Genomic DNA, 25163 nt, shown 5'->3' on the forward strand with positions numbered 1-25163 from the left:
TTTCTGTGTCTTTTTTTGTGGACAAGATTGATCCTCTGATGCCATAAAATGATTTCAGGGGTATAGAGTGATCAGTTTCTTAGGAAGGATGTTAGCTTTTTTGTTTGTTTTAATACAAGCACAATGTATGTGAGAACCTATAAATATATCTGAGAAAAAGATGACAAAATTTTAAAAATATTCCATTGAAGAATGTCATGTGGTACTTGAGCATCCTTCCCTATGGCTCCCCAGCAAATGGTAAAGCAAATTCCAGCCTATGATTGAAGTTGGATATGTATTAATACTATCAGTTCCATCTTGAAGCCAAAAGGGAAATCTATGTTTAAAATCTTATTTTTTTTAATTTAAGTAAGCACTATACCCAGTGTGGGGCTTGAACTCACGACCTTGATATCAAGTCACTGGCTCTACCAACTGAGTCAGCCAGGCACCCCTACGTTGTGATTTTTAAATCTACCAATTTCCTAGAAAATTAATGGTATGAAATCTTCCAACAAATGAGATTTTGTGGTTTCTACCATTACCACTGTAGTCTTTTATTGGATTAGAGAATTAATTTCTTACATCTGAATGCAAGAAAAGTTAATTGTACATCAAAAGAATAAATTGGTAGCCTGGTGGAATGTGGATAATGACATAAATAGAATAAATAGGAATGTTGACTTAAAATTTCATCTCCTTTGACTACCTTTTAAGTTCCACTAATTTCTGCCTTATTTTTTTACTAATGGCTTCATTATTTGTGACTCTTTGTATGTACTCGGGCTAATGCCATGGAATACATCTGAACTGGAAGTTTGGTTGCTGCAAGATTCTTGAATATTGGTTGGAATAGGTTTGGTAATTCTGTTTCAGTTTTATTTTATTTTATTTATTTATTTTTTTAAAAAAAGATTTATTTATTTATTTATTCATGATAGACATAGAAAGAGAGAGAGAGAGGCAGAGACACAGGAGGAGGGAGAAGCAGGCCCCATGCCGGGAGCTTGACCTATGACTCGATCCCGGGACTCCAGGATCACACCCCGGGCCAAAGGCAGATCCCGGGACTCCAGGATCACACCCCGGGCCAAAGGCAGGCACTAAACCGCTGAGCCACCCAGGGATCCCCTCTTGTTTCAGTTTTAAATTATACTAAAAGAGTACAGGTGATTTGAAGCAGGTCCAGGGAAAACATGAGAATATCAATATTGATTCTGGGTGTTCAGAAGATTCAGAGTGACATAGGTGATATTTGAGGCCGGAAAGTTGGGGAACTTTCTGATCTGGGTTGCAAGGGAATGATGTATCTTTAGTGGTCCAATAATATCACATATTACAATATTCCTATGCACCCAGGGTACTAAATGAGAATATGTGCCATTTATGAAATTCCGTTACTTCTCTCTCAAATTAAAAAAATTAATAAAGGTGCATTTTAAGGGTTTATTACATTTGTTTAAGACTCACTGCCAGGGCAGCCCCGATGGCCCAGCAGTTTGATGCTACCTTCAGCCCGGGGTATGATCCTGGAGACCCGGCATGGAGTCCCACGTCGGGCTCTCTGCATGGAGCCTGCTTCTCCCTCTGCCTGTGTCTCTGCCTCTCTCTCTCTCTCTCTCTCTCTCTCTGTGTCTGTCATGAATAAATAAATTTTTAAAATCTTTAAAAAAAAAAAAAAGGAAAAAAGACTCACTGCCAGGGCGCCTGGGTGGCTCAGTTGAGTGCCTTCAGCTCAGGTCGTGATCCTGGGATTGAGCCCCAAATCAGGTTCCCTGCTCAGCGGGAAGTCTGCTTCTCCCTCTGCTGCTTCCCTTGCTGGGGTTTTCTCTCTCTCTCTCTCTAATTAATTAATTAATTAATTAAAAAAAAAAAGACTCACTGCCAGATCTGAAGTTTAATTATCTGCTTATTTATATGGTTATTAACACAATTACCAATAATGACTGATGCAAATGTTTTTCAGAAACTCTTCCATAAATGTAAATATTTATTACACATTTATTTATCTGTATGTATTTTTTCATTGGTTCCACCAAGACATTTTTTTTAAAAATCTTGACCTATTTCTTTTTTCCTAGCATAAGAAAAGACATTGGTTAGAAGCATCTTGGAAGTAAAAACTTACTTACTTCATTTTTTTTCTTTCTTTTCTTTATATATTGTTTAAATGTTCATTTTGAAATAATTTTAGACTTTCATAAAAGTTGGAAAAAATGGTACATAGAATTTCCATGTGCATTTCTCTTTTTAAAAATTATTTTATTTTTTTAGAGAGGGAGAACATGCCCAAGTGAAGGGAGGGGCAGAGGGAGAAGGAAAGACAGGGAGAGAAACAGACTTCCTGCTGAGCATGGAGCCAGATGTGGGGCTCTGTCTTACCACCCTGAAATCATGACCTGAGCAGAAATAGAAAAAAAAAAAAGTCAGACATTCAGTGACCTCCCCCCCCTTCCCCCAGGGACTCAGGCTTCCCCCAGGAACACTATTTTACAACTATATCTTATTACTATAGCACAATTACAAAATAAGTTAACATTGGTACAATACAGAAACTCAGTTATACATCTTACTTGGATCTTACCAGTTTCACAAGCACTTTCTTTTGTTGTTGGCATATAGTTCTTTTTCTAAAAAAATGATTTTATTTATTTATTTTGAGAGAGAGAGAGAGAGAGCGCAAGTGTGGGGAGAAGAGGCAAAATCAGAAGCAGAGGGAGAGGGAGAAGCAGACTCCCTGCTGAGCAGAGAGCCAGATGCCAGGCTCCATCCCAGGACCTAACATTTAACCAACTGAGTCCCCCAGGTCCCCCAGGTGTTGGTATATAGTGCTAAGAAATTTTGTCAGGTGAAATCATCATCAGGATTAGGATACAGAACAGGATCCAACAATAGGATCCAATACCATTCCAAAGAAGTTCCCTTGTATGACCACTTTATAGTCACATCTTTACCCAGAACTCACTCCTGGAAGCCACTGATATATTCAACATAATGTTCTTAGGCTCCATCTAAGTTCTGTGTATCAATACTTCATCTTTTCTATTGCTGATTTGTATTCTATGGTATGGATGTACAGTTTTCATCATTTACCCATTACACAATGAAGGACATTTGTGGGGTTTTTTGTTTTGTTTTGATTCTTGAACGTTGCTTTTGAAAAACAATGAAAAGGAAGCAGCATCAAGGATTAAAATTCATTGGGTACTTACTAAACAATGCCAGGATGAATAGTTTTAATGAACTCTATCTTCAGCCCCACTTCTTCTCCCCTCTCTGGAGGCCGAGGAGTGGGACTGAAAATTCCAACTCTCTAATTACCAATTTTGCCTTTCTGGTGACCAGCTTTCATCTGAACTAACTAGAGGTTAGATCCTAAATCACTGTATTAGCATAAACTTTCATGCGGTTCAAAGGCACTTGTTATGAATTACAAAAGATACTCTTTTCACTAAGGAAATAACTAGAGTGTTTATGAGCTCTGTGCCAGATACCAGAGACAGAGATCATATGTATGTTTTTCTTATACCACATGCCATGGATCTCTAACAATAACAAAAAATTATAAGAATTAAGATACTGATACATTACGAGAGTCCCATTCAATAATTAATAATTATTCCTCTTCATTTTCCTTTCATATGAAAATATCTCCCAGGGCGAGGCTTCTCAGGTTGGTAGTCTTGCTTTCTAGATCTTCAGTGTTTTTTTTTTTTTTTTTTTTTTTTAAGATTTAATTTACTTATTCAGAGACACAGAAAGAGAGGCAGAGACATAGGCAGAGGGAAAAGCAGGCTCCCTGCAGAGAGCCTGATGGGGGAATCCATCCCAAGACTCCCGGATCATGACCTGAGCCAAAGGCAGATGCTCAACCACTGAGCCATCCAGGTGCCCCTAGACCTTAAGTGTTCTAAAACTAGAATTGGCTTCACCCTTTCAGGCAACTAGTATGTATAACAGAACTAAGAGACAAGGTTATCTTTTATTCTGAGCCTCTTTCCAGGTATTAATATAATATTGAATTTCCTTCATTACACAGTCTGTTTACTCATTCCTTTATAGTCAGCTACTATTCCTTCTTCTCGCCATTTATAACTAAACTTTGACCTTCTGAAGGAATGTTAGGTTGGGTCACTGTCCTGGCCTGTATTGCAAATAGCAATACTAGTTTAGTAGGTACTTCCCCATCAGTCCAGTCCCATTCACACACGGTATGAAGATGCCTCAGCCCCTCCACCCAACCTAGTAGTCTTTAAGCTTTAGCTCACCCTTAGTCTGAGTGACTAATTAATTAAACCTTTCTTTGATATGTCTATAGATTATGCATTCTTACCTAGAAAAAGAAGAGGGCTAATGATTCTGCATGTCACCAGACCCTGTTGCATCACTCCTGAGTGCCAAGGACCCAGACCTTTTTGCATAATGCCCCTGGGCACCAAGGAACCAGTTCCCCTTGCACAACTTCAAGCACTGTGATAACATTTGTAGTTGGAGTCTGTAGTGTGCACATAACTGAGAAATGTTACAGACCACTGCACTCCCTTAACTGATTAACTTCCCTAAACACCTATAAAAATCTCTGGGCTGGGCAGAAACCTCAGAGTTGGCCTTTGGATAAATGTACCTCCTCTCCAGGTGGCCAGCCTCCCGAATAAAGCTCATACTCCTTTCCAATCAAAACTTGTCTCTTGAGTATAGGCTTTTTGAGGAAAGGGCAGCCGAACTTTGGTTTCAGTAACAGGTAGGGTTACATAGGTACAGAACTAGCAGAGTATTTTTACCACTAAGTAATATAGCTGCATTCACTGTTAACCTCAGTTTTGCCAGAGTAAAACCCTTCCCTATCAGGCCCTTAAGGAATTCTGATATAATAATTTTAAAATATAGCTCTAGGGACCCCTGGGTGGTTCGGTGGTTTAGCGCCTGCCTGTGGCCCAGGGCGTGATCCTGGAGTCCCGGGATCCCGTCCCACATCAGGCTCCCTGCATGGAGCCAGTTTCTCCCTCTGCATGTGTCTCTGCCTGTGTGTGTGTGCGTGTGTGTGTGTGTGTGCGTGTGTGTGATGAATAAATAAATAAAATATTTAAAAAAATAAAAATAAATATAGTTCTAGTTTCTTGCTTACGAATCATCCTTGCTTAGGGCACCTGGATAGCTCAGTTGTTGAACATCTGCCTTTGGCTCAGGTCATGATCCGGGGGTCTTGGGATGGATTCCCCCATCAGGCTCTCTGCAGGGAGCCTGCTTCTCCCTCTACCTATGTTTCTGCCTCTCTCTGTGTGTCTCTCATGAATAAAAAATTAAAATCTTAAAAAAAAAAGGAATCATCCTTGCTTTCAGTACTTGTAGTTGCAGCCCCAGTCCTGTGACTACTTCATCAGGTAAAAAGAAAAAGGTTGAAGCAGTATGAAGAAAGAAAGTATATAGTTTGTATCAGAGTTCTCTCTCCTTGAGAAGAATTGCAAAGTCATACCAGCATCCTCCCTCAGAAGCTCACAGCCAGAACTACCAGAAAAACAAAGGTTTCTATCTAGTAGAGACACTCCCCTTTTATATTGAGCATAAGCAAGCATTCATGAAGATTTGTAAGCCAGTCCTTCATGCCTATCTTCCTTCATACCCCCTGATTTAAACAACCAGTTTCAACTGCTTATTCTATCAATGTTCAAACCCTCTATCAGTGTTTTCAACTGGTTATTCTAACTCTCTATCAAAGTTCAAACCCTCTATCAATGTTTTACTGAGGACGGAATCTCGGCTATATTTATTTATTCATTCATTCATTCATTCATTCATTTGGTAAGTCAGCTCTATGCTCAATGTAGGGCTTGAACTCACAACCCCAAGATCAAGGGCAGCATGCTCTACTGACTGAGCCAGCTGGCACCCCTCTCTGCCTATTTTAGACATTATGGGCTATATTTTTCTTAGTCTGAAAAAATACGATTCAGTGGTCCAACTTTGGTGTAATATCCTCTGTTCAGATTCTCTTAAGGTACTCTGATATATTTGCTTCGAACACTGGGTAAGCAAAGTCCAGCCCCAATACAGTGTCCATTCCTATCAAGACCTATTTGTAGCTTTCGGGCTACTGGCATGTCTGACTTGCCTGCCATGTTCAAGGCCTTCCCACTGGGAATCTAACACATAGCTCTCTGCAGTCTCTGACTCTTGGTTGGCAAACAGACAGTTCTTACTGCTATTTCATACCTCAGAGGGTGCAAAGGAATATATAGGTCTACATTCAGCCCATCTCTGCATTGCTGTAGTCCTCTCAACATCCACTCATTTAATTCACCCAGGTGGCCACCATAAGCAAGCACACTGAAGAATCCACTTGTCAATTTCAATCACTTTCAGAACTTGGAACCCCCTGGCTTCAATAAGTTCCTGGTTTTGCCCTCCCCTAGCATGCACTGCTTTCTTGGGAACCAGAGGTTTTATTTATTTTATTTTATTATTATTATTTTTTGACCAGAGGTTTTAGAAGTAATTTCTGTTGTCCCAGAATAATTACTCGCGTTGGGGGTGGCTTTCAGACTATGGATTAAGCTGGGACTAACCAATATTTGAGCTTGGTCCAGTATCAAGTTCCACTCCAGTACTCTTTTATTTTCATTTCAGCTGTTACAACTGACAACAACCAAGGTATTGTATATTTCACATTTTTCTTATTAGTCTGCATTTCCTTATGCATCAAGTGAACCAACTCCCTGGGAATTGAGTACATCTCTAAATTGCACTGTTACCTTTTAGTTTACCAGGACAGATGCTGCTCCATACTATAGGTGACCATGTGGTCAGTCAGGAATCAAAGACTGCTCATCACCACCTTTTTATGCATTCTCTTCCCAAACTAGGTTTACCTAAGCAAAGGAAGTTCTAGTGAATCTCACCTTTTTAAACACCAAATGTATATTTTTGGAACAATAACCAATTCTCTGATACCAACTAGGTTCAATTGAATTGGACAATTCATTTCTGACACCACCCAGAGTTAGTACAGATCCTGTAACACTGCCCCCATTTCGGAGGCCAGCTTCAAATGGGATGGGCAGGCCACCAAACTTCTACCCACCCAACTACCAATTTGGGGGTTCCCATTACCTCCTCAGGTTTGCAAATTCACTAGAACTCACAGATCTCAGTAAAGAACTTTATACATATTTACCAGTTTATTTTAAAGGACATAACCAAATGGAAGACATGTCTAAGAAAAGGTATGGGGACTGGGGATGGCATAGAGTGTCCAGGCCCTCTCTTGATGATGATCTTCCCATCATCTGGCATATATATAAATAACTCATTTTTCTTCATTCCATTTCTCTTGCCTATTATGAAGACAGTCAAATTCAGTGGAAGGATACTCAAAGCTTTCTCAATTTCCTGGTTCAAGTTTGTTTTGTTTTTCCCACTCAATATTCAGCAACATTCTCCTCTGAGAAGGTAGAGAGGGGAACTTAAAAGTTCAAACCCTCCTATCTTGTTTTGTCTTTCTGGTGACCAGCTTCCACCCTGTAGTTATCTAGGGACCTCACCCTTCTCTGGAGAGAGGTATAGGTTTATGTTGCTTCCTACATATTAGTTGCTGGAATTCAAAGGAAAATTTGAGGTTTTGCTTAATTTCTTAAAAACCTATATTTGGTGGGGGTAGAGCTAGTAAAAATATTTTGAACTAAGAAATTTTATGTCTAATAATAATTTATAAGAATAACCATATTCTGGGAAGCCTGAGTGGTTCAGGTTGAGTGTCTGCCCTAGGCTCAGGGTGTGATCCCTGGAGTCCCACATCAGGCTCCTCCTTGCATGGAGCCTGCTTCTCCTCCCTCTGCCTATGTCACTGCTTCTCTCTCTGCCCCTCGTGTGTTTCTCATGAAATTAAAAAATAATAATAATAACCATGTTCCTTTTTGTCGGAAATAAAAGCCAACTGTACCAGAATGCATGAATTATGCTGGCTTATTGGTTAGCTATAAAAGTTGTTTTTTTCATATTATGGAATAAAAGCAACACACACCACACTATCATTTTCTTTTTTTTTAAATAGTTTTTTTTGAAGATATTACTAATTTATTTGAGAGAGATAGGATAAGCAGGGTGAGAGCTAGGAGATGGAGAGGGAGAAACAGACTCCCCACTGAGCTGGGAGCCTGACTTGGGGCATGATCCCAGGACCTGGAGATGATGACCTGAGCAGAAGGCAGACGCTTAACCATCTGAGCCACCCAGGATCCCCCACACTGTTCTTTTCTTATATCAATTGCTTCTGTATTAGTTTGCTAGGGCTTCCATAATAAATACTACAGACTGAGCGGTTTAAATACAGTAATTTATTTTTTCATAGTTCTGAGGTCTATGGGTTCAAGATAATAGCATAGTTTTGGCAGGTTTGGTTTCTTCCATGGCCTCTCCATGACCTGCAGGTGGCTGCCTTCACACCCTGTCCTCACATTATCTTTCTGCCTGCAAATGTCTGGGTCTTTAATCTCATCTTCATATAGGACTACCAGTTATGCTGGATTAAAGCCTACCCAAATGATCTCATTTTACCTTAATTACTTCATTAAATGCCCAACTCTAAAATACAGCCACATTCTGATTTCCTAGGTGTTTGACTTCAACATACAAATTTTAAGAGGACACAATTCAGCTATTAACACCTTCTTTGCATTCTTATATATATATATTTTTTTTTTTCAATGTTCAGTTTCCTTTAATGACCCCCATCTCCCTGAAGGGCAGGTATAGGCAGCTAGGCGATGATGACAGGAGCTGTTTACTTGAAGATCTTGCCCTGATTGAAGGTTTTGCCCACATGCTGGAAGGCCCCCTCCCAGGAAAAGTACCCTCGAACCAGCGTCTGGGTCTCCTCGCTGCCAGGATCCAGTTTCCGCCACGTATAGGACTCGGAGTCCACCTGCCAATCTGGACTCAGCGGAAAGGCAAGCTCCTGGTCTCAGAAGACCCAGACTCCAGAAATGGAGCTGCTGTTGTTGGTTCCAAAGAGGATGGCAAAGGCATTCTTCCTCAGCTTGTCCAACCGTTGGAACATTCCAGTGATGAGGTTACAACTCATAAAGGTCTGAGTGAGCTCCTCAGGGAGCTCAGGGAAGTGGTACTCAGTGTACCACAGGGACCAGCCATCCTTATCGAAGTGCTCCCAGAAATACGGCAGTGCCACAGTGAGAGTGTCCTCATTGGAGTACTTGCGCTTAAATTCGTCCAACACAAAGGTACTCTTGGGCAGGTGAGCAAAGGGGTCTTTGGCCCTTGGCTCAGCAGCCAGTGCCTGCTCACATTCATCCATTTCCTCCTCAGGAGCAGGGGCAGCAGCCTTCTTCTCCTCTTTCCGTGCAGCCTGGGGCTTCTGCTTCTCTTCCCAAGAACCCTTCTCTTTCCATGGGGTGTCTTTTTTAGGTTGGCTCTCTGCAAACTTTTTAGCATCAAACTGGGCCATCTTCTCACAGAGTTTCACCTCCCCCAAGACAGCCCGGAACTGGGGCTGGTTAATGCAGGTAAGGAACCAGCAGTTGGTATTGGGGAAGGCCTGGCTCCAGGACCTGTTTATAGAGCCACAACAGGGTGCAGACAACTGTGATGTCAGCCAGTGTCACACGTTTGCCCACCAGAAAAGTCCTCATCTTCAAATGAGTATCCAGGAGCCCCAGAATTCGCCTCACTTCCTCCTTTGCATTCTCTGTGGCCTGCTTGTTGTGGTGCATGATGCCCAAGGTAGGAAACACCCAGGTACTGGCTGGGGGCACTATGTCGCTATCAGCAAAGCTCACCCACTGCACCACCTGGGCTGCTGCCTCTGGAGTACTTCCCTGCAGCTCCTCATTGCTCACATAGTAGGCAATGGCATTGCTCTCAAACACACAGAATCCATCGTCACCCTCAAATGCTGGAACCTTGCCGGCAGGAAATTTACGGAGAAATTCAGGGGTGCGGTTGGTTTGGCCAAAGTGGAAGTGGGGTGGCGCGGAGAGCACACGGACCTGAGCCCTGCTGTACTGAGCAGCAATGAGAGCCTTGAAGGCCCTCCAGTTTTCAGGATATGTGTACAGGGTCCCGGCCGCCATGGTGATTCCGCAGAGAAAGGGGGTGGCTCCTTGTATGTTTTTAAGTAATCTTTAAAATATGTTAGTTTTGTATCATCGTTAATTTAAATTTTGCAGTTGCTTTTAATAATTTATGGGCATATGCTTTTTTTTCTTTTCCCAAATGCTCAAGGTAGTTAGGTTGAATCCAGAGGGCTCTGGCTACTAATAAAGCAAACTGATAACAACTCTATTGTTCAATCTATATATAAACAGTCCATTTTTCTTCAACCATTTCTCTTGCCTATTATAATGAAAAAAATGAAATCAGAATCTAGAAGAAAAACTGAAAAGAGAAAATTATATAGGGAAAGAAGAAGAGTAAAAGAGATTAAACTGCACTGAACACCTAATACATTATTTCAACGGTAATCTGGACCCTGAGGTTCTACCAACAGAAGGTAAAAAGACCTTCTATTCAGAGGGTTTACTTTGGGGTTTTTCAAAGATTGCATACCCTGCCCCCAGACCTAAAGATTGTTAAATATTGTGGTTCCCCAACTATTTGGCAACATAAAGTAGTTATACCTCAAAAATACTGCCAGAGAACAATTTCAAACCTACAACAGCTCCATCTGATTGGCTGGGTTGGAAACACATTGTCAAGATCACATATTGTCTATCCATACATGTCTAATAGAGTTTCTTAACTGCTATGCCACTTGTGGAGTTTAATAGTGTGCTGGAGATTGCTTTACCTAAAGGATGTGAACAAAAATCATCCTTTGTACATATCCTAACAACAACAAAAGTCTTCCGTTGAGAAATAAATGTGTGATAGATACAATGGAGATCGAGATTTAGGAGTGAGCAATATGCTAGTTGTATTTGAAGCCCTGAGGATGGTTGAAAATACAGCAAGAGAAAGTGGAATCAAAGAGAATAAACCTAAGGACCATAATAGGGAGAATATGAACATTAAAGAGAAAATTTTGGAAGAGAAGCCAGTAAAAGATTTTGAGGAGGGCAAACAGAAACAAACAACCCCAAACAAACAAGAAGAAAGGCAGGTAGACAGGATGTAGAACCAGTTGGGCTAGTACCTGGGAAGCAAGGTTTAGTGACATAAAGACTGAAGTTTAAATGCCTTTTGGCAGCAAGTGGTTCATTAGCGTCCTCATCCTCCTCCGTACTCGGTAAGGGTGAATACGTGGGCACAATGGTAATAAAATCTAGATTTGTAGTGAGTGAAGAAGTGGGAGGTGGGGAAGACAGAGTGTTTATGACCATTTATGAAGAAACTTAGCTGTGAAGGGAAGAAGGGATGATAATGACTTGGCTCTGTATAAGTAAAGGGAAGTAGGAAAATACTTCTTTCATTAACTAAAGCAATATAACAGTTATTTGCCCAATTAACACCGATTCTCCCCTCTTTCTTCGTCACAGTATCCCATCATATTCCAAGTAACATACCCCATTAAAAGACAAGAGCTCCCAAACATCCTTTCAGCTGTAGGTAACCATGAGATAATAATCTGATATTGCATGTATTTTCTAGTATAACTTCTTAAGAACAAGACATCACAGAGCAGAAGCTGCTGTGGGCGCTTCTGTTTTTTTTTAATCCTTTTGTGGTCCCTCCCCTTGCTTTGTACTTGGAACAGGCATCTTGGATCATGAGGAAGGAAGAAGGAAGAAGAAGGAAGCCAGTGCTAAGGATTTTGGAGTAAAAAGAGAAGAGACTGGGTACTCTGTGATGCCAAGATGTCACCAAACCAGCACTCAGGCAGTCCACCTCCAGAGTTTTTTATGTGAAAGAAAATCTTTATTCTCTTTCACCCGGGGCAAATTCTGTCAAACATAATTTCTACCAAATAATGCAGACACCCATTCCAAATTTTCAACGCTCCCTGCAGTCTTATTCCTGCCCTCCACTGAAAAAATCAAGGTCATCAGATGCTAAGGCACTAAAATCCCTGCCTTCAGGACTTCATGTCCCTCCTATGTGAGTAACTTTCTTCTGTCCAAGGCAAAGCATTGCAACCAGGCTTAGCTAACCTCACAGTTTCCTCAGAACATCCTCCTAACTAACATCCCTTCTCTCTCCTCTATAGGTAACATCACTCTGTTTCTTCATTCTGGCCATACAGATACCAAAATCTCCATCTTAAAAAAACAAAACAGGGGTTCCTGGGTGGCTCAGTCGGTTAAGCAGCTGCCTTGGCTCAGGTCGTGATCCCACGGTCCTGGGATCAAGCCCTTCGTTGGGTTATCTGCTCATCTGCTTCTCCCTCTGCCTGCCACTCCTCTTGCTTGTGCTCTCTCTGTCAAAAAAGAAAATAAAAGGGAAAAAAATATATATAAACAAAAAATTCACAATCCTCCTTCCAACCCAGTGATTCCCATTAACTACTCTCTTCTCTTCCACGTGCAAAAAAAAAAAACAAACAAAAAAACAACAAAAAACAGCGGAGTCCGTGTGTGCCAGCTTCCCGCTCAAACTGCCCACCTGCCGGCCCACGGGCGGCCTCCCAGGCCCTCCGTCCCTCACTCTACCCGCCAAGCCTCTGCACCCCTGCTTTTTCTGTCCGCAGCGGGAAGCAGGCTGCACCCCCCCACCCCCCCGCCCCCCGTGCATCGCCTTCCCTCAGGCCTGCGCCGTCCAGGCCGCCTTCTCCCTCTCCTCCTAGGTCAGCTCCTCTCCCTAAGGGTCAGGGCGTTAGGCCCAAGGAGGGAAGGACGGCAGGAGCTCCGAGGAGGGGACAGCAGCTATCCTCACCGCACACCCTCCAATGGAAGGGACGGCCTGGGCGAGCGAGGGGTCCTCTGCAAGCGCCAGCACCCGCGCGTCCCCGTCCCCGCGCTGCAGCCAGCCCCGGGCAGAAAAGGGCCCCGAGCCGCCTCCGGTGCCCGCGGGCGGGGCGGCCTGGGTGCCGGCCGGCCCAGAGCGCATGCGCGGGCCATCTGCGGGAGGGCGGCGCCTGCGCAGTAGGCGGCACGTGCCCGCCAGACTATGTCAGGGCGGGAGCCGGGCCGCCGGGCGCCAGCCTGTCCGCGTGGCGGAGCCTGCTCGGGGGCAGGTGGGCGTGCGGGGACGCGCGTGTGGGGAGCGCGGAACAGACCGGCCGCGGGTCGGGAGACGCCGGGCTCGCGGCGCGGGCTCCCCGGCCTGGGAGGGCGCGGGGTCGGCCCCGGGCGAGGCCGGGCAGGACACGCCCTGGAGAGGAGCTCCCGGGGCTGCCCGGACCGTCGCGTGCGGCCTGCGCGCTCCTGCCGTGGCCTCCGGGCCTCAGCCGCCCTCCTGCGCGGCGGCGGCTGCTCCTGCTCGGGGAGCCGAGACTTGCTGCTGCTGGAGGGGCCCCGCCCGCGGGCGGCTCGGCCCAGGGCCTGGGGCGCTGCAGCCCGTGTCCCCGAGGCCCGGCGAGCGGCGGAGACGGTGGGGACCCCGCCCCCAGGCTTGGGGTTCTGGGCGGGAACCGACGACGCCTCGGTCGCGGCGGGAGGCGGGAGGCGGGAGGCGGGACACGGCGCTGGCCTCGCCTGAACGCCAACACCTGTTTTGCAGCCCGGGACATGAACTCCTCTTCGGAAAACAGCGCTCACGGTGAGGGCGGTACCGCCAGGCCGTTTTTCTACGTGCACGCGGTGGGCCCTCCGCCGTACCCGAGCCCCTGGTACCAGAATCTCCCCGGTAATCCGTGCTGTGTTCCGGGGGCAGGTAAGAGATCTGAGGAGGTCGGCGGGGTGCGGTGCTCCCCGAAAGCAGCGCCTGAGGTTTTCTGACCCCTCGGGCCGCGACTTCTCTTTCCTCACCCTCCTGCGCGAGAGAGTATGACCGCATACGGGGGCAGGGTTTGAAGTTCACCTTAACAGATAAAATTTGGGGGGTCCCTGAGGGGCTTAATTAAGCATCTGCCTGTGGCTCAGGTCAGGATCTCAGGGTCCTGGAATTGGCCCTCATCTGCTCCTTGCTCAGCTGCGAATCTGCTGCTCCCTCTGAGATCTCTCTCACTCTTGCTTTGTCTCAAATAAATGAAATCTTAAAAAAAAAAAAAAAGGTAAATTTGAATTCTAACTATATGCCAGTTATTTTGCCAAATACTGGAAATAGGCTCTCTCATCTGACCTCAACCTCATGAGGTAGCTATTATTGCTGTCTGTGCTTTGCAAATGAGAGCTGGGGTTCAGAGTCCAGGACTTGCCCAGAGTTACACAGGAGTCAAACCAAAATTTTATGTTATGAGACCAGTCTGATCGAGGCACCGTAGAGCTCCTAGTTCCTATAATTTTCTCAACAAGGTAAAGATTCTAAAACCTGTTACGATGTGGTCCAAAAAAGTACTTTGGGGGAAGAATGATGAGTTAAATGTTTGGGAGGTAGACATCTAGGATTTTATGCATTATGGGGTAGGAGGGGGCTTTAGGCAGGGCAGATCCATAGCGTGAGTCTCCCCTCACCTCTGGTAAAGATTGCTAAATCTACTCTTGTTATCTTACTAACGATAAAACGTATACGTTATGCAACTTGTTTTCCAGGTAGAAAACTAGGTGTGACAAGGACTGCCTGTTTTTATTTATTTGTTTTTTTTTTTTTTAAGTTTTAAAGGTTTTATTTATTTGAGAGAGAGAGAGAGCCCATGTGAGGAAGCAGGCAGGGGTGGGGTTGGAGGGGGCAGTGGGCAGGGAGTGGAGGGCCAGAGGTGGAGAATCTCAAATGCTGAGCTCCAGGCAGGGCTCTATTCCTCTGACCCTGAGATCGTGACCTGAGCCAAAATCAAGAGTCCAAGGCCTAACCACCTGGGCCACCAGGAGCCCTTGATGAGGGGTGCTTTTGAGTTGGTCATTGCTCCTGGCTTTTTTGCTTTGCATACTAATGATTCCATCCTCCCTGACTCTCAGCAACTGCTAATCTTTTTATTGCCTCCATAGCTTTGCTTATTTCTGAAAGTTAGATTGGAATCATATAGCATGTACATTTTCTAGATTGGCTTCTTTCACATAATGTGCATTTAAGGCTTTTTCTTTTCATAATTTTGCAAATCATTTTTTACTGCCAAACATTTCATCATCTGGATTTATGACACTAGATATCTACTTACCTACTGAAGTATATCTTGGTCTCTTCCAGGTTTTGGCAAGGGTATGTTTGGTTTTGAAAGAAAACAGCAGACCTTCAAAGTGATGGTACCATTTTTGCATTCCCAACAGCAGTGAACCGGTTGCTGTTGATCCTCATCTTCACCAGCGTTTAGTGTTAGTGTTTAGGACTTCAGCCATTCTAATACCTATGTAGTAGTATCTCATTACCTTAGTTTGCATTTCCATGATGACATGTGGAGCATATTTTAATGCTTATTTGCTATCTGCATATTTTTAAGGTGTCTCTTAATGTTTGGCCTATTAATGGGAGTTTGGGGTTTTTTTGGTATTAAGAGTTTTTTTTTTGGGTGTTTCAGATAACAGTTCTTTATCACATGTATTATACAAGTATATTTCTCCCAAATAAAAGTCCCATGGAGTTTTTAATCTCTTCAATTTGTGTACCTGTAAATGGTCTTTTCACTTGACAGTGTCTTTTGCAGGTTTTGATTTTAAAGAAGTCCAGCTTGGAGTGGCGGGGTGGGGGGATAAAAAAAAAAAAAAAAAGTCCAGCTTGTCAATTCTTACATGGGTTGTGGATTGGTATTGTAGCTAAGTCATCAGTATCCCTAAGGTCATCTAGGATACCTCTTCTATTCTAGCTTTCCTAGTTTCTGCATTTTACATTGAGATCTGTGGTCCATTTTTGAGTTAATTTTTGTGGTGGGTGTTTGTTTTAAGGTCTGTGTCTAGAATCACTTCTGGCACGTGTATGTCCACTTATTCCAGGACAGTTTGTTGAAAGGACTGTCTTTGCTTCATTGTATTATCTTTGTTCTTTGTCAAACATTGGTTGAGTATATTTATGTAGGTTTGTGTGTGAGCTTTCTGTTCTATACTATTGATCTATTTGTAATTTCTCAGTGTGTTTGGTAGACTTTACCAGTGAGCCCTTCTGTGCCTGGTGCTTTCTGTTCTAGAAGGTAATCAGTTAATTGATTCATTTTCTTTAATACTAAAGATCTATATAGATGTCCATTTCTACTTTTATGAATCTGGTGAACTTTGCCTTTTAAGGAATTGGTCAATTTTGTCTAGTTTATGGAATCTGGGAACAGAGTTTATAGTATTTCTTTTATCTTCCCCAAGTTAGAGGCTAGATAATTGATATTTAGATCTTTACAAAGCTGTAAGTTAAAAGCACTGCTTTCATGCCATCCAACAAATTTAGCTAAATTGTATTTTCACTTAGTTCCAAGTATTTAGAACTTCTCAGATTTCTTTGTTGATTCAGTGTTGCTTAGTTTGTATTTAATCTCAAAGTATTTGAGATTTCATAGTGATCTTTGTTTTCTATAGTCAGCTGTAGGCTAAGCGTAGACACTGTATGATTAATATACTTTTTAATTTGTAGAAGTGTTTTTTGTTAATCATATAGTCTGTCTTGGTGAATGTTCCATGTAGGTGTGAGAAGATAACTTGTTCTGTTGGATGAAGTAGTCTGTGTGGATGTCCGTTATTTCCCATGTGGTGAGGGTGCTGTTGTGTTCGATTGTCTTTGCTGCTTTTTTTAATCCACTGTGTCTGTCCTGTTCTGATAGAGGAGTGTTAAAGTCTCCCAACAGTAACAGTGGGTCATTTTATTTCTCCTTGCAGTTCTATCACTTTTTGCCTCACATAGTTTCAGCCTCTGATAAGGGTATACACTTTAGGGATTGTTACATTTCAGTGAAGAGTGGATGTTTCATGCAATGCCACTCTTTATCCCTGATCCCTTTCCTTGCTCTGAAGTCTGTTCTGTCTGAAAGAAATAAACCTGTCTACTTTCTTTTGATTAGCATTAGCATGGTACCTGTTTCTCTATGCATTTATTTCTTTATTCCTGTTTTTATATTTATTTACTTTTAAAGATTTATTTATTTTGGGGAGGGGGAGGGGCAGAGGGAAAGGGAAAGAGAGAATCTCAAGCAGACTCCACACTGAGTTTAGAGCCCAACACATTGCTTAATTCCACGACTCTATAAGACCATGACCTGAGCTGAAATCAAGAGTTGGGAGCTTAACTGACCAAGCCACCCAGGCACACCCCCCCACCCCGTCTTCATATTTAAAGTGATTTTTTTTGGTAAAGAACACAGGTTTTGGCTTTTGGTATATCTTATAATGTTTTCTTGATTGCTAGGCATTCTGTACTGGATTGAGGGAACTGTTCTAAATAGGCCTTTAGTGACATGTTACGTTGTGGAGGTAGGACAGGGATGATAGTCTTATGGTTATTGAAGGACTGTGATGTTAGGTCTCTGTGTTTTAGTGAGATTGTGCCTTTGGACTATGAATTATACATTCACTTCACCTTCCTCCTCCCATTGGGTAGGGAAGGGTGGTTAGGGTGGGCTTGAGATAAGTATTTGCCTACCCTGCCCCTGGTCAGTTAGGGTCCGGTTAACTAGCTTGTTCTGAGGTATAGTCTTGTCAAGAGCAGAGTTTTCCTGGCATATGTCATAATGCCTCCTCTTTCTCACTCTTCCTGAGGGAAGCACAGGGTTTTTTTTTCCCCCCCTAGATTTACTGTGAGAAAGTGGTTGAGCTACAGAAGATAAAACTCAAAAAAGCAATGTGCCCTTGAAGTTTTTAAGTCTCAGATGTGTTGACCCTGAGCCTGCAGTTTGGCAATAACAGTTCAGGTTTCCATACCCTATCCTGGTTCCCATGGAGTTTTTATTTCTTGGATTTGAGTGCCTATAAATTGGGCTTGTCTGGGTTCACATAGCTTTCTAACATTGGGTGTAGCACTAAGCCCTGTAACCTACTGCTGTGAAAGATGACAGGAGTTCTTTATTTTTCAGGTCAGCTTTTTATTTTGTTCAGAGTAAGTGACTTCCAAGCTTCTTAACACATCCCGAATCCGGTGTCTACCACCTTTTTTTTTTTAATATTTACTTATTTATTTATTCATGAGAGACAGAGACAGAGAGAGAGAGAAGCACAGACACAGGCAGAGGGAGAAGAAGGGTCCATGCAGGGAGTCCAACATGGGACTCGATCCCTGGTCTCCAGGATCACGCCCTGGGCTGAAGGCGGCGCTAAACCGCTGAGCCACCCGGGCTGCCCGTCTACCACCTTTTAATGTTAATTACATGTGCAGTACATACTGCTGTACAGTTGAAATAGAGGACTGAATTTATGCATTTAGAGCATATTTATGCATTTAGAGCAATTTATGCATTTAGAGTTCTCTTTCCTACTGATTTCTCATAAGAAAATGCCCTCAAGGTCCATCTGTTGTCACAAATGGTGGGATTTTTTAAATGTGTTTTTTCCTTAAGAATTTTGATGGCAGTTGGAAGAATGTATGGAAAGACAATCTCCCCCATCCCCCCAAAAAAGAAAGATGATGTCCCAGAAAAGTCAAGAGTAATTGGCCTGAGGGGTAATCCACAAAAGGCTACAGCCTATAGGCTTAATGGGAGAGTGAGATGATACAGTGACAAACCAGATAATGAGGGCCTTTTGGCATCCTAAGGAGTGGGATCATTGTTCCTCATTTCCTGACTGGCAGTCACAAGCCCTTCAAATACTGTCTCTCCAGTGAGGGGTCCCACTGGGGTCAAAAGGATAATTTTGGTAGGTGTGGCCACATGGCTGCATACTGGCTGAATGTTGTGACTGGCTGCAGGAGACAGAGTGGCTAACTGCTGTGCTCTCCTCCTAGGTTTCAGAAACGGAAGTCTGTATTTTTCATATTCGGTGGTACTCCGTGAGTATCATGGCTTCCTCATCCCTCAGTCCCCGTTGCCCACTGCACTTAACCAAAAGACCTGTGTTGTGTAACACAGCACAGTTCTGTCAGTGTAGTGGCTATGGAAAGAAAACAAATACGAAAGAGACTCAGACTGAACCTCATCAGGCTGAAAACATGACGCAGAAACAAGACACCCACTCAGAAGGTGATAGGGTGACCAGTATCCTGACTTCTAATATTGACAGAAAAACTGGCAAAACTCCTAAAGCAACAGATAGGGTTTTGTCTTCTGTTGTCCAGAAGAAGGAGCCACATCCTGAGAGCCCTTCTCATAACATCGTGTATAGGATATCACCTCAAGAACACTATGTACCTGAGAAGGCAAAAATGAGGCCAGAACAGAGCAAAGGATGCCCTATAATACAGTTCTGGAAGACTTTGAAGGAAACTATCCATTTGTATAACCTAACTTATGTAAGGCCTTGCCAGAGAACCTGGTATAGCATAGTGGGATTTCACAGAGTCCTTGTGAAAGTAGAAGTGAGCTCTGTAACCGTCATGAGGGTGCAGACAGCATCACATGTAAAGATGAAGAAAGCACTATCTGGTCAGAACAGTGTCATGATGTAAAACATGATGAGGTGGTAAAGTCAGGCTCCATCAGGGACATGAACTTGGGAAAAGAAAAAGGCTGTGCAGCTGTTTTCCAATTCCTGTCCTCTCCAGGTGAAGCAAAAGACAGAGATGAAATCCAGGATACACTAAACTCCAGTCTGTGCCAGTCTTCTGGAGATGGCAATCAGCTCCAGCAGGAAAGGCCATTCTGCTCCAGCAATAAGGCCATTGAGGACCTGAGCCTACAGTCCAGATCCCAGAGTCCCATTAGCTTTGGGGAGAGCATGCCAGACGATGGCAGTGGGGACCATGGTTTCCCTGTGAAAGTGGATGAAGGTGAAGTGGTAGAGATGCACAGCTGCCCTCAGAGTTATGTCCCTCCCCCTACCTCTCTGGCCCAGTTCAGCCAAGTCAGTGAAGGCATTCAGTGTGATACGAGCCAGTGGCAGGATGCAGAACACGAACAATCTCCTGAGCCATCACCAGAAAGCAGAAAGACCTCAGAGGAAGGGGCAGTCAGGTGTGGGGAATTGGATGAGGTGGTGGTGAGGGACGGCTTCCCCAAGTATGTTCCTAACCCCGCCTGGTTGGCCCAGATGAACAAGGGAGTAGATGCGGGGATTCAGTGTGATGGCAGCTGGTGGCAGGATGCAGAGCTGGAGAAATCCCCTGACCAAATGCCTTCCAAAGATGAGGAGTCCTCACCAGCCTGCAAAACTGAGGGCTCACAGAGAAAGACCATCAGGACTGGGGAACTGAACACAGATGAAGAAATGACCAGGAAGGATGAGACTGAGGAGGAGGAGCACGAGAACTTCAAGAAGTGTGCAGATATTCAAAAGTCTGTGACCGGCAGGAAGCAGACCTCCCTGAGCAACTTCTCAAGTGGGAACACAGGCTATTTAGTGAAGAAAAATGCTGCCTCGAGCACTGTACTTCCCGAGGATTCAGAAGACTGTGACTTCGAAGAGGAAGTTGAAGGTGAAATGGAGGAGCTAGACTGCCTCTTTGCAGAAGTTAGTCCACTGGGCCCTGTGGCCTCTTCAAAAGGACAGATTTATCACAAAGCTGGCAGGATCATCAGCATGCCACCCTAGTGCTGTCTCCCTTCCCAACTTCTTGTGTGGCCCACCAGAAATAAGAACAGGTTAAAGCATGGAGAATATGAGAGCATCCCTGTAGTGTGCAAAGTGACGGGACAGGATGGCCGGTTCCGAGGGGAATGTACGACGGCCATGCAGGAGGGGTTGGAGTCCAAGAGAGCCTCTCATAAGTCCTGGGAACGTAAGTGACTAATGGGCTCATCCTATTTGGTGTCTCTGCTGGTTCCATACTGGGTCCTGGATGCAAAGGCAGCCATAGATCATAGTTTCAAAATGGAGAAACACTATTGTTCTTTTTTTTTTTTTTTAAAGATCTTATTTATTCATGAGAGAGAGGCAGAGACACAGGCAGAGGGAGGAGGAGGCTCCCCAAGGAGAGCCTGATGTGGGACTTGATCCAAGGACTCTGGGAGCATGCCCTGAGCCAAAGGCAGGCACACAACCACTGAGCCACCCAGGTGCTACTGAAAGAATGTTTAAAGCAACTGTAGATGCCCATGTTTGTAGGATTGGCAGAGATCCCAAGTTTTAGGTCTTGTGTTCTAGGAATCGTAATTTGAAACAGAGCTATAGGAGATGATGCAGACCTGGGTGGTGGGAAAGGACAGGAGGTAGAGAGAGAAAAGAGTGATGGACATAGATCTAGGTGGAGTTGCTAAGAACGGGCAGTCCCATGTAGAGGTGGTGAATTTTGATAAAAATTTGGGGGCTGTTCTTTGGAGTGAGAATGGAGACAATAGCATGAGCTCAAATGGACAGCCAGGTCACGTCAAGTATGTTCCAGGGATTGAGCCTGAGAACAGCCATCCAGGGGCGAGAACTGTGATGAATTGGGAAAGTGGTGCTAAAATAGTAGATATTTTGGGGCACCTGGGTGGCTCAGTGGTTGAGCATCCGCTTTTGACTCAGGGCGTGATCCTGGAGTACTGGGATCAAGTCCCACATCAGGCTCCCTGTAGGGACTCTGCTTCTCCCTCTCCCTGTGTCTCTCTCTCTCTCTCATGAATAAATACAATCTTTAAAAAAATCTTAAAAAAAAATAGATATTTTCCTTTTTAGATTTTGTCCTGTAGGTAATTAGGAAGGGCCAAAAGCAAATTGAACAGAGAAAGGACAGGAAGAAATGTGCTCTATGCATCATCACCTGGCGGGACTGTGTAGGAGGAATTTGAAGTGTAGCTGTATGGCTGAAACTTCTATATAAAGTTAGTTTAGTTGAACATTGGATATAAAGTGATCAGGATCCTAACTCTCATGGGAGTTAAAATATCTACATCTCAGAGAATCCATCAATAAAATTGATTTTTTTTTTAAGATTTAAAAAAAAATTATTTATTCATGAGACACACAGAGAGAGAGAGGGGCAGAGACACAGGCAGAGGGAGAAGCAGGCTCCATGCAGGGAGCCCGACGTGGGACTCGATCCTGGGTCTCCAGGATCACACCCTGGGCCGAAGGTGGCACTAAACCACTGAGCCACTTGGGCTGCCCAATAAAACTGATTCTTTAAGAAAGTCTTTAAGAAAAAGGCTGGGGTTTGAACATGAGTACCTGGAGAAAATGATAACATCCTTGGAAAAGTAAACTTGGGAAAGGGAGTTGTTTTGCTTTACTGTGTGGTTGTTGGTGGGAGGACTGGACTAGTAGGTCATGCAGACCTCGTTGAAGCTTGAGTTTGGACCACTCTGTGGTTATGGAAGGGGCTCAAAGAGTGGAAGGACCCAGAGTAGAGCCTGGGGGATGATTATATCTGGGGTGCAAAAATAAAGGGAAGTAAGCAAGTGATGAATGGGCTGCATAAGGGGCCCCCTGAGGAGATTGAAGTTCCAATCTTAGCTCCTAAACCAAAACACTGTCCATCTTACCTTTAGTCTTCTCAAAGTCTCATTTGCTCTGCTGTCATTTCCCATCAGTGTGTAGGAATCAGTTTTCCCCATCCTATCACAGCCCTGTGAAGAAGATAACTTTAATTTACTCTTGGTTACACAGTTAAGATGGTAATTTTTAGGTCAAATTCTCTAGGTTGAGTCTATTACAGTTTTGGCCAAATGATTTTTTTAGACTGATACAAAATAATATCCTGAACAATAATTTTTTTTAAAAAATGTGGGGTTTTTTGACAGATGTTTCTTGATTTCTCTTTTCCCTTTTGTTTTTAATCAACTTGGGTTATTTACTGTATGATTCACTTCTTCCCTCATGTAACTGTGAGAGGTGGAAAACCAAGGTACCTTACAAAGTTTCAAACAGATTTGAGGCAGATGCGGTAAAGTTTAGGAAATAGCAGGTACAGAGGTTGGTATCTATCCTGTGTCCAATTTGAGTTTGTCATGATTGGCTTTTAGGGTTTGTTTGGGGTTTCCTATTCAGTGAATGGTCTGCCTTCCAAAACTAGCACTGCTTGTGGGCAGTGAAAAATGACAGCAGTCTGCCTGGGTAATAGACCTGTTTCTATAGATCCTCACTTACAAGTAGATTGGAGCCAAAGCCTTTCAGTTCTGTGGAACGTTATTTTTATGTTGGGTTTCCACATTTAATTCCCAGTGCTATTGATGGTGGTCTATTGTGAGTAAAGGAGTTTTGCAAGTTACCCTATTGGCTTCACTTAAAGTGTCCAAGTTTAGAGCTGGGAGAGCTAGGTCCTGGAAGTTCAAGGTCTCCCTTAAAGAGTTAGTAGCATGACAGGTTTCTCTTCACACTGATTATTGGCGTTGAGTATCCTTGCCACACCTTCAGCCCCTAGGCCTGGAGTGTCAGGGAGCAAGGGGTTACTGGTCCTTTGCAGGCCATCCTGCCTTGCAGTGGTCCTGAAGGAAAGCCTGATAATCATGGCAAGCATATCATTATACCATCTTTCTCCTAAAGATGGAAACTAAAGACATTAGTAATGATTCTCTGTAGATCTTGAGTCTGTTATACCAACAATTTAAAAAATGTATTATTTCATTGTTATTTCATAGGAAAGAAATCGTTGAGTTACAGTTACATAACAGGAGATAAATACTGCATCATCATGATGGCTTAGAATATGTGATCATCCCTTGATTTGAACTAATAAAGCTATTATAGGGCAGCCCGGGTGGCTCAGCAGTTTAGCGCCTGCCTTCGGCCCAGGGCGTGATCCTGGAGTCCCGGGATCGAGTCCTATATCGGGTTCCCTGGATGGAGCCTGCTTCTCCCTCTGCCTGTGTCTCTGCCTCTTTCTCTGTGTCTCTCCTGAATAAATAAATTAAAAAAAAAAAAAAGCTATTATAGCAAGAAAGAAGAAAATGTGACATTTGAAAGCTTTTGGAATTAAAAGGTATAAAACAACAAATTCAATTGAATGTGTGTGTGATTCTCAAGCATTTTCTTCCCCTTTCCAAATGGCCACATCACTGTAACACCATCAATGAAATTGGATCATTCATGAATACTCCTGTCATATGTATTGCTGTCTTTAATCTCCAGGGACCTTTAAATATGGGGAAATGCATGGTGGAGTTGAGGACAGAATAAATAGATGAAGGATTCCCCATAAACAGGAACAGCTCTATAGAGAAGATACCTAATCGTTTTGTATAAATGGAAACCAGGAATATAGTAAGTTTACTGATGGATACCTCCAGGGGGGTTTGTAGTAGTGTGTTCTGTAGTTCTATCCAGTGTATTCTTTGAAACAAAGGAAACTTTCAGGAAATTTTTTTTATGCTTTTAAAACCCAAGACCTAGATAGTCAACTTGTAATCAATATTGTCTCAATAAATGGTACAGCTTAAAACTAGGTACCAAAAAGATTTATATGCGGCTGAAGACTCTGTGTTTGAAAGAACAAGGCACGGTGGCATCATGGTACTGCAGATAGGGGATTTTATTGGTGTGTGATCAAGAATGCCAATGCCTCTCTGGAGGCATGTATGAGTATATATGGATGGGACCATTCAGTGTTGTCTCTAAGGTAGGCTGTATGAACATTTGTAATTCCTGGTACTAACCTAATACTTCACTGTGCTTAGATAGCATAGTGAAATGTAACACATGATAGGAATGCTGTTAGGCAAGCAAAAGATAGAATTCTAAGGCTGGTTTTATGTAAAGATGTAGGACTTTGCATTATTCCCAGCTCAGGACTGCCTTAACTCCGCCTCTGGCCTGTATCCTCCTCTATGGCTGCATAAGGTTATCTCTTTATACCCAATGTACTGTTTCACTTTCATGACCTGACACATGAAGTATAGTAGTGGGTGTACTTGTTGTACCTTTGAACCATGGTGTACATTTTTTGTGCTGTTGTTAATTGCTATATCCTCTATAGCATATCCCCAGTAAGTAGTTAATTTTTTAGATAAGTACTAAAGATAACAGTTTTCTGTGCCCACCGTAACCCCACCACACACAGATTGTGACATGAGGTCTGCTACATGTGAAAGCCTTTGACCTTACCACAATGCCCTCTGCATCTCCTTGCTCTATAAAATCTGTGGACTAAGGTCTGGACTTTATGGAGAGTAGTTGTGTAGATGCCTGGATCTTTTCCTGTCTGATGCTGCATCAGTAAGTTACCCTAAATAAAACTGTAAACTGTATGGAGTTGCTTGTTTTCTGGTTTCAAAGTACCTTCTC

General features: G+C 43.4%; 3 protein-coding genes and 1 pseudogene across 20 annotated transcripts in view; 1 reads left to right on the forward strand and 3 right to left on the reverse strand.

Moving 5' to 3' along the window:
* Positions 1 to 22450, reverse strand: part of KBTBD2 (kelch repeat and BTB domain containing 2) — a 217026-nt gene extending 194576 nt beyond the window's left edge. Inside the window, exon 1 of the mRNA XM_049093785.1 lies at positions 22427 to 22450. The gene's annotated coding sequence lies outside the window, so the exon portion shown is untranslated. The remainder of the gene's footprint in view (positions 1 to 22426) is intronic.
* The window catches only part of LOC112670699 (uncharacterized), a 200313-nt gene extending 175187 nt beyond the window's left edge, over positions 1 to 25126 (forward strand). For 4 of the 8 annotated variants that reach the window (XM_049093790.1, XM_049093787.1, XM_049093789.1 and 1 more), the window contains exons 2-3: positions 13588 to 13740; positions 18814 to 25126. In XM_049093790.1, the coding sequence (XP_048949747.1) occupies positions 19512 to 20555 (1044 nt within the window). In that variant the 5' untranslated portion in view covers positions 13588 to 13740; positions 18814 to 19511 and the 3' untranslated portion in view covers positions 20556 to 25126. Of the gene's footprint in view, positions 1 to 11900; positions 12028 to 13003; positions 13103 to 13195; positions 13459 to 13587; positions 13741 to 15150; positions 15558 to 18813 lie in introns of those variants that run through there. The other 4 variants (XM_035698314.2, XM_049093786.1, XM_049093788.1 and 1 more) reach the window with 4 other exon arrangements.
* Positions 1 to 25163, reverse strand: part of LOC112670700 (retinitis pigmentosa 9 protein) — a 204606-nt gene that overhangs the window by 151475 nt on the left and 27968 nt on the right. For 4 of the 11 annotated variants that reach the window (XR_007402088.1, XR_007402086.1, XR_007402089.1 and 1 more), the window contains exon 7: positions 22427 to 22510. The exons of 6 other annotated variants lie outside the window; for them this stretch is intronic. The gene's annotated coding sequence lies outside the window, so the exon portion shown is untranslated. Of the gene's footprint in view, positions 1 to 8668; positions 12347 to 22426; positions 22511 to 25163 lie in introns of those variants that run through there. One more of the 11 variants, XR_007402091.1, reaches the window with a different exon arrangement.
* On the reverse strand, positions 8669 to 10064 carry LOC118350548 (elongation factor 1-gamma-like; annotated as a pseudogene).

This window comes from Canis lupus, chromosome 14, assembly GCF_003254725.2.
Source record: "Canis lupus dingo isolate Sandy chromosome 14, ASM325472v2, whole genome shotgun sequence".
Taxonomy (NCBI): Eukaryota; Metazoa; Chordata; class Mammalia; order Carnivora; family Canidae; genus Canis; species Canis lupus.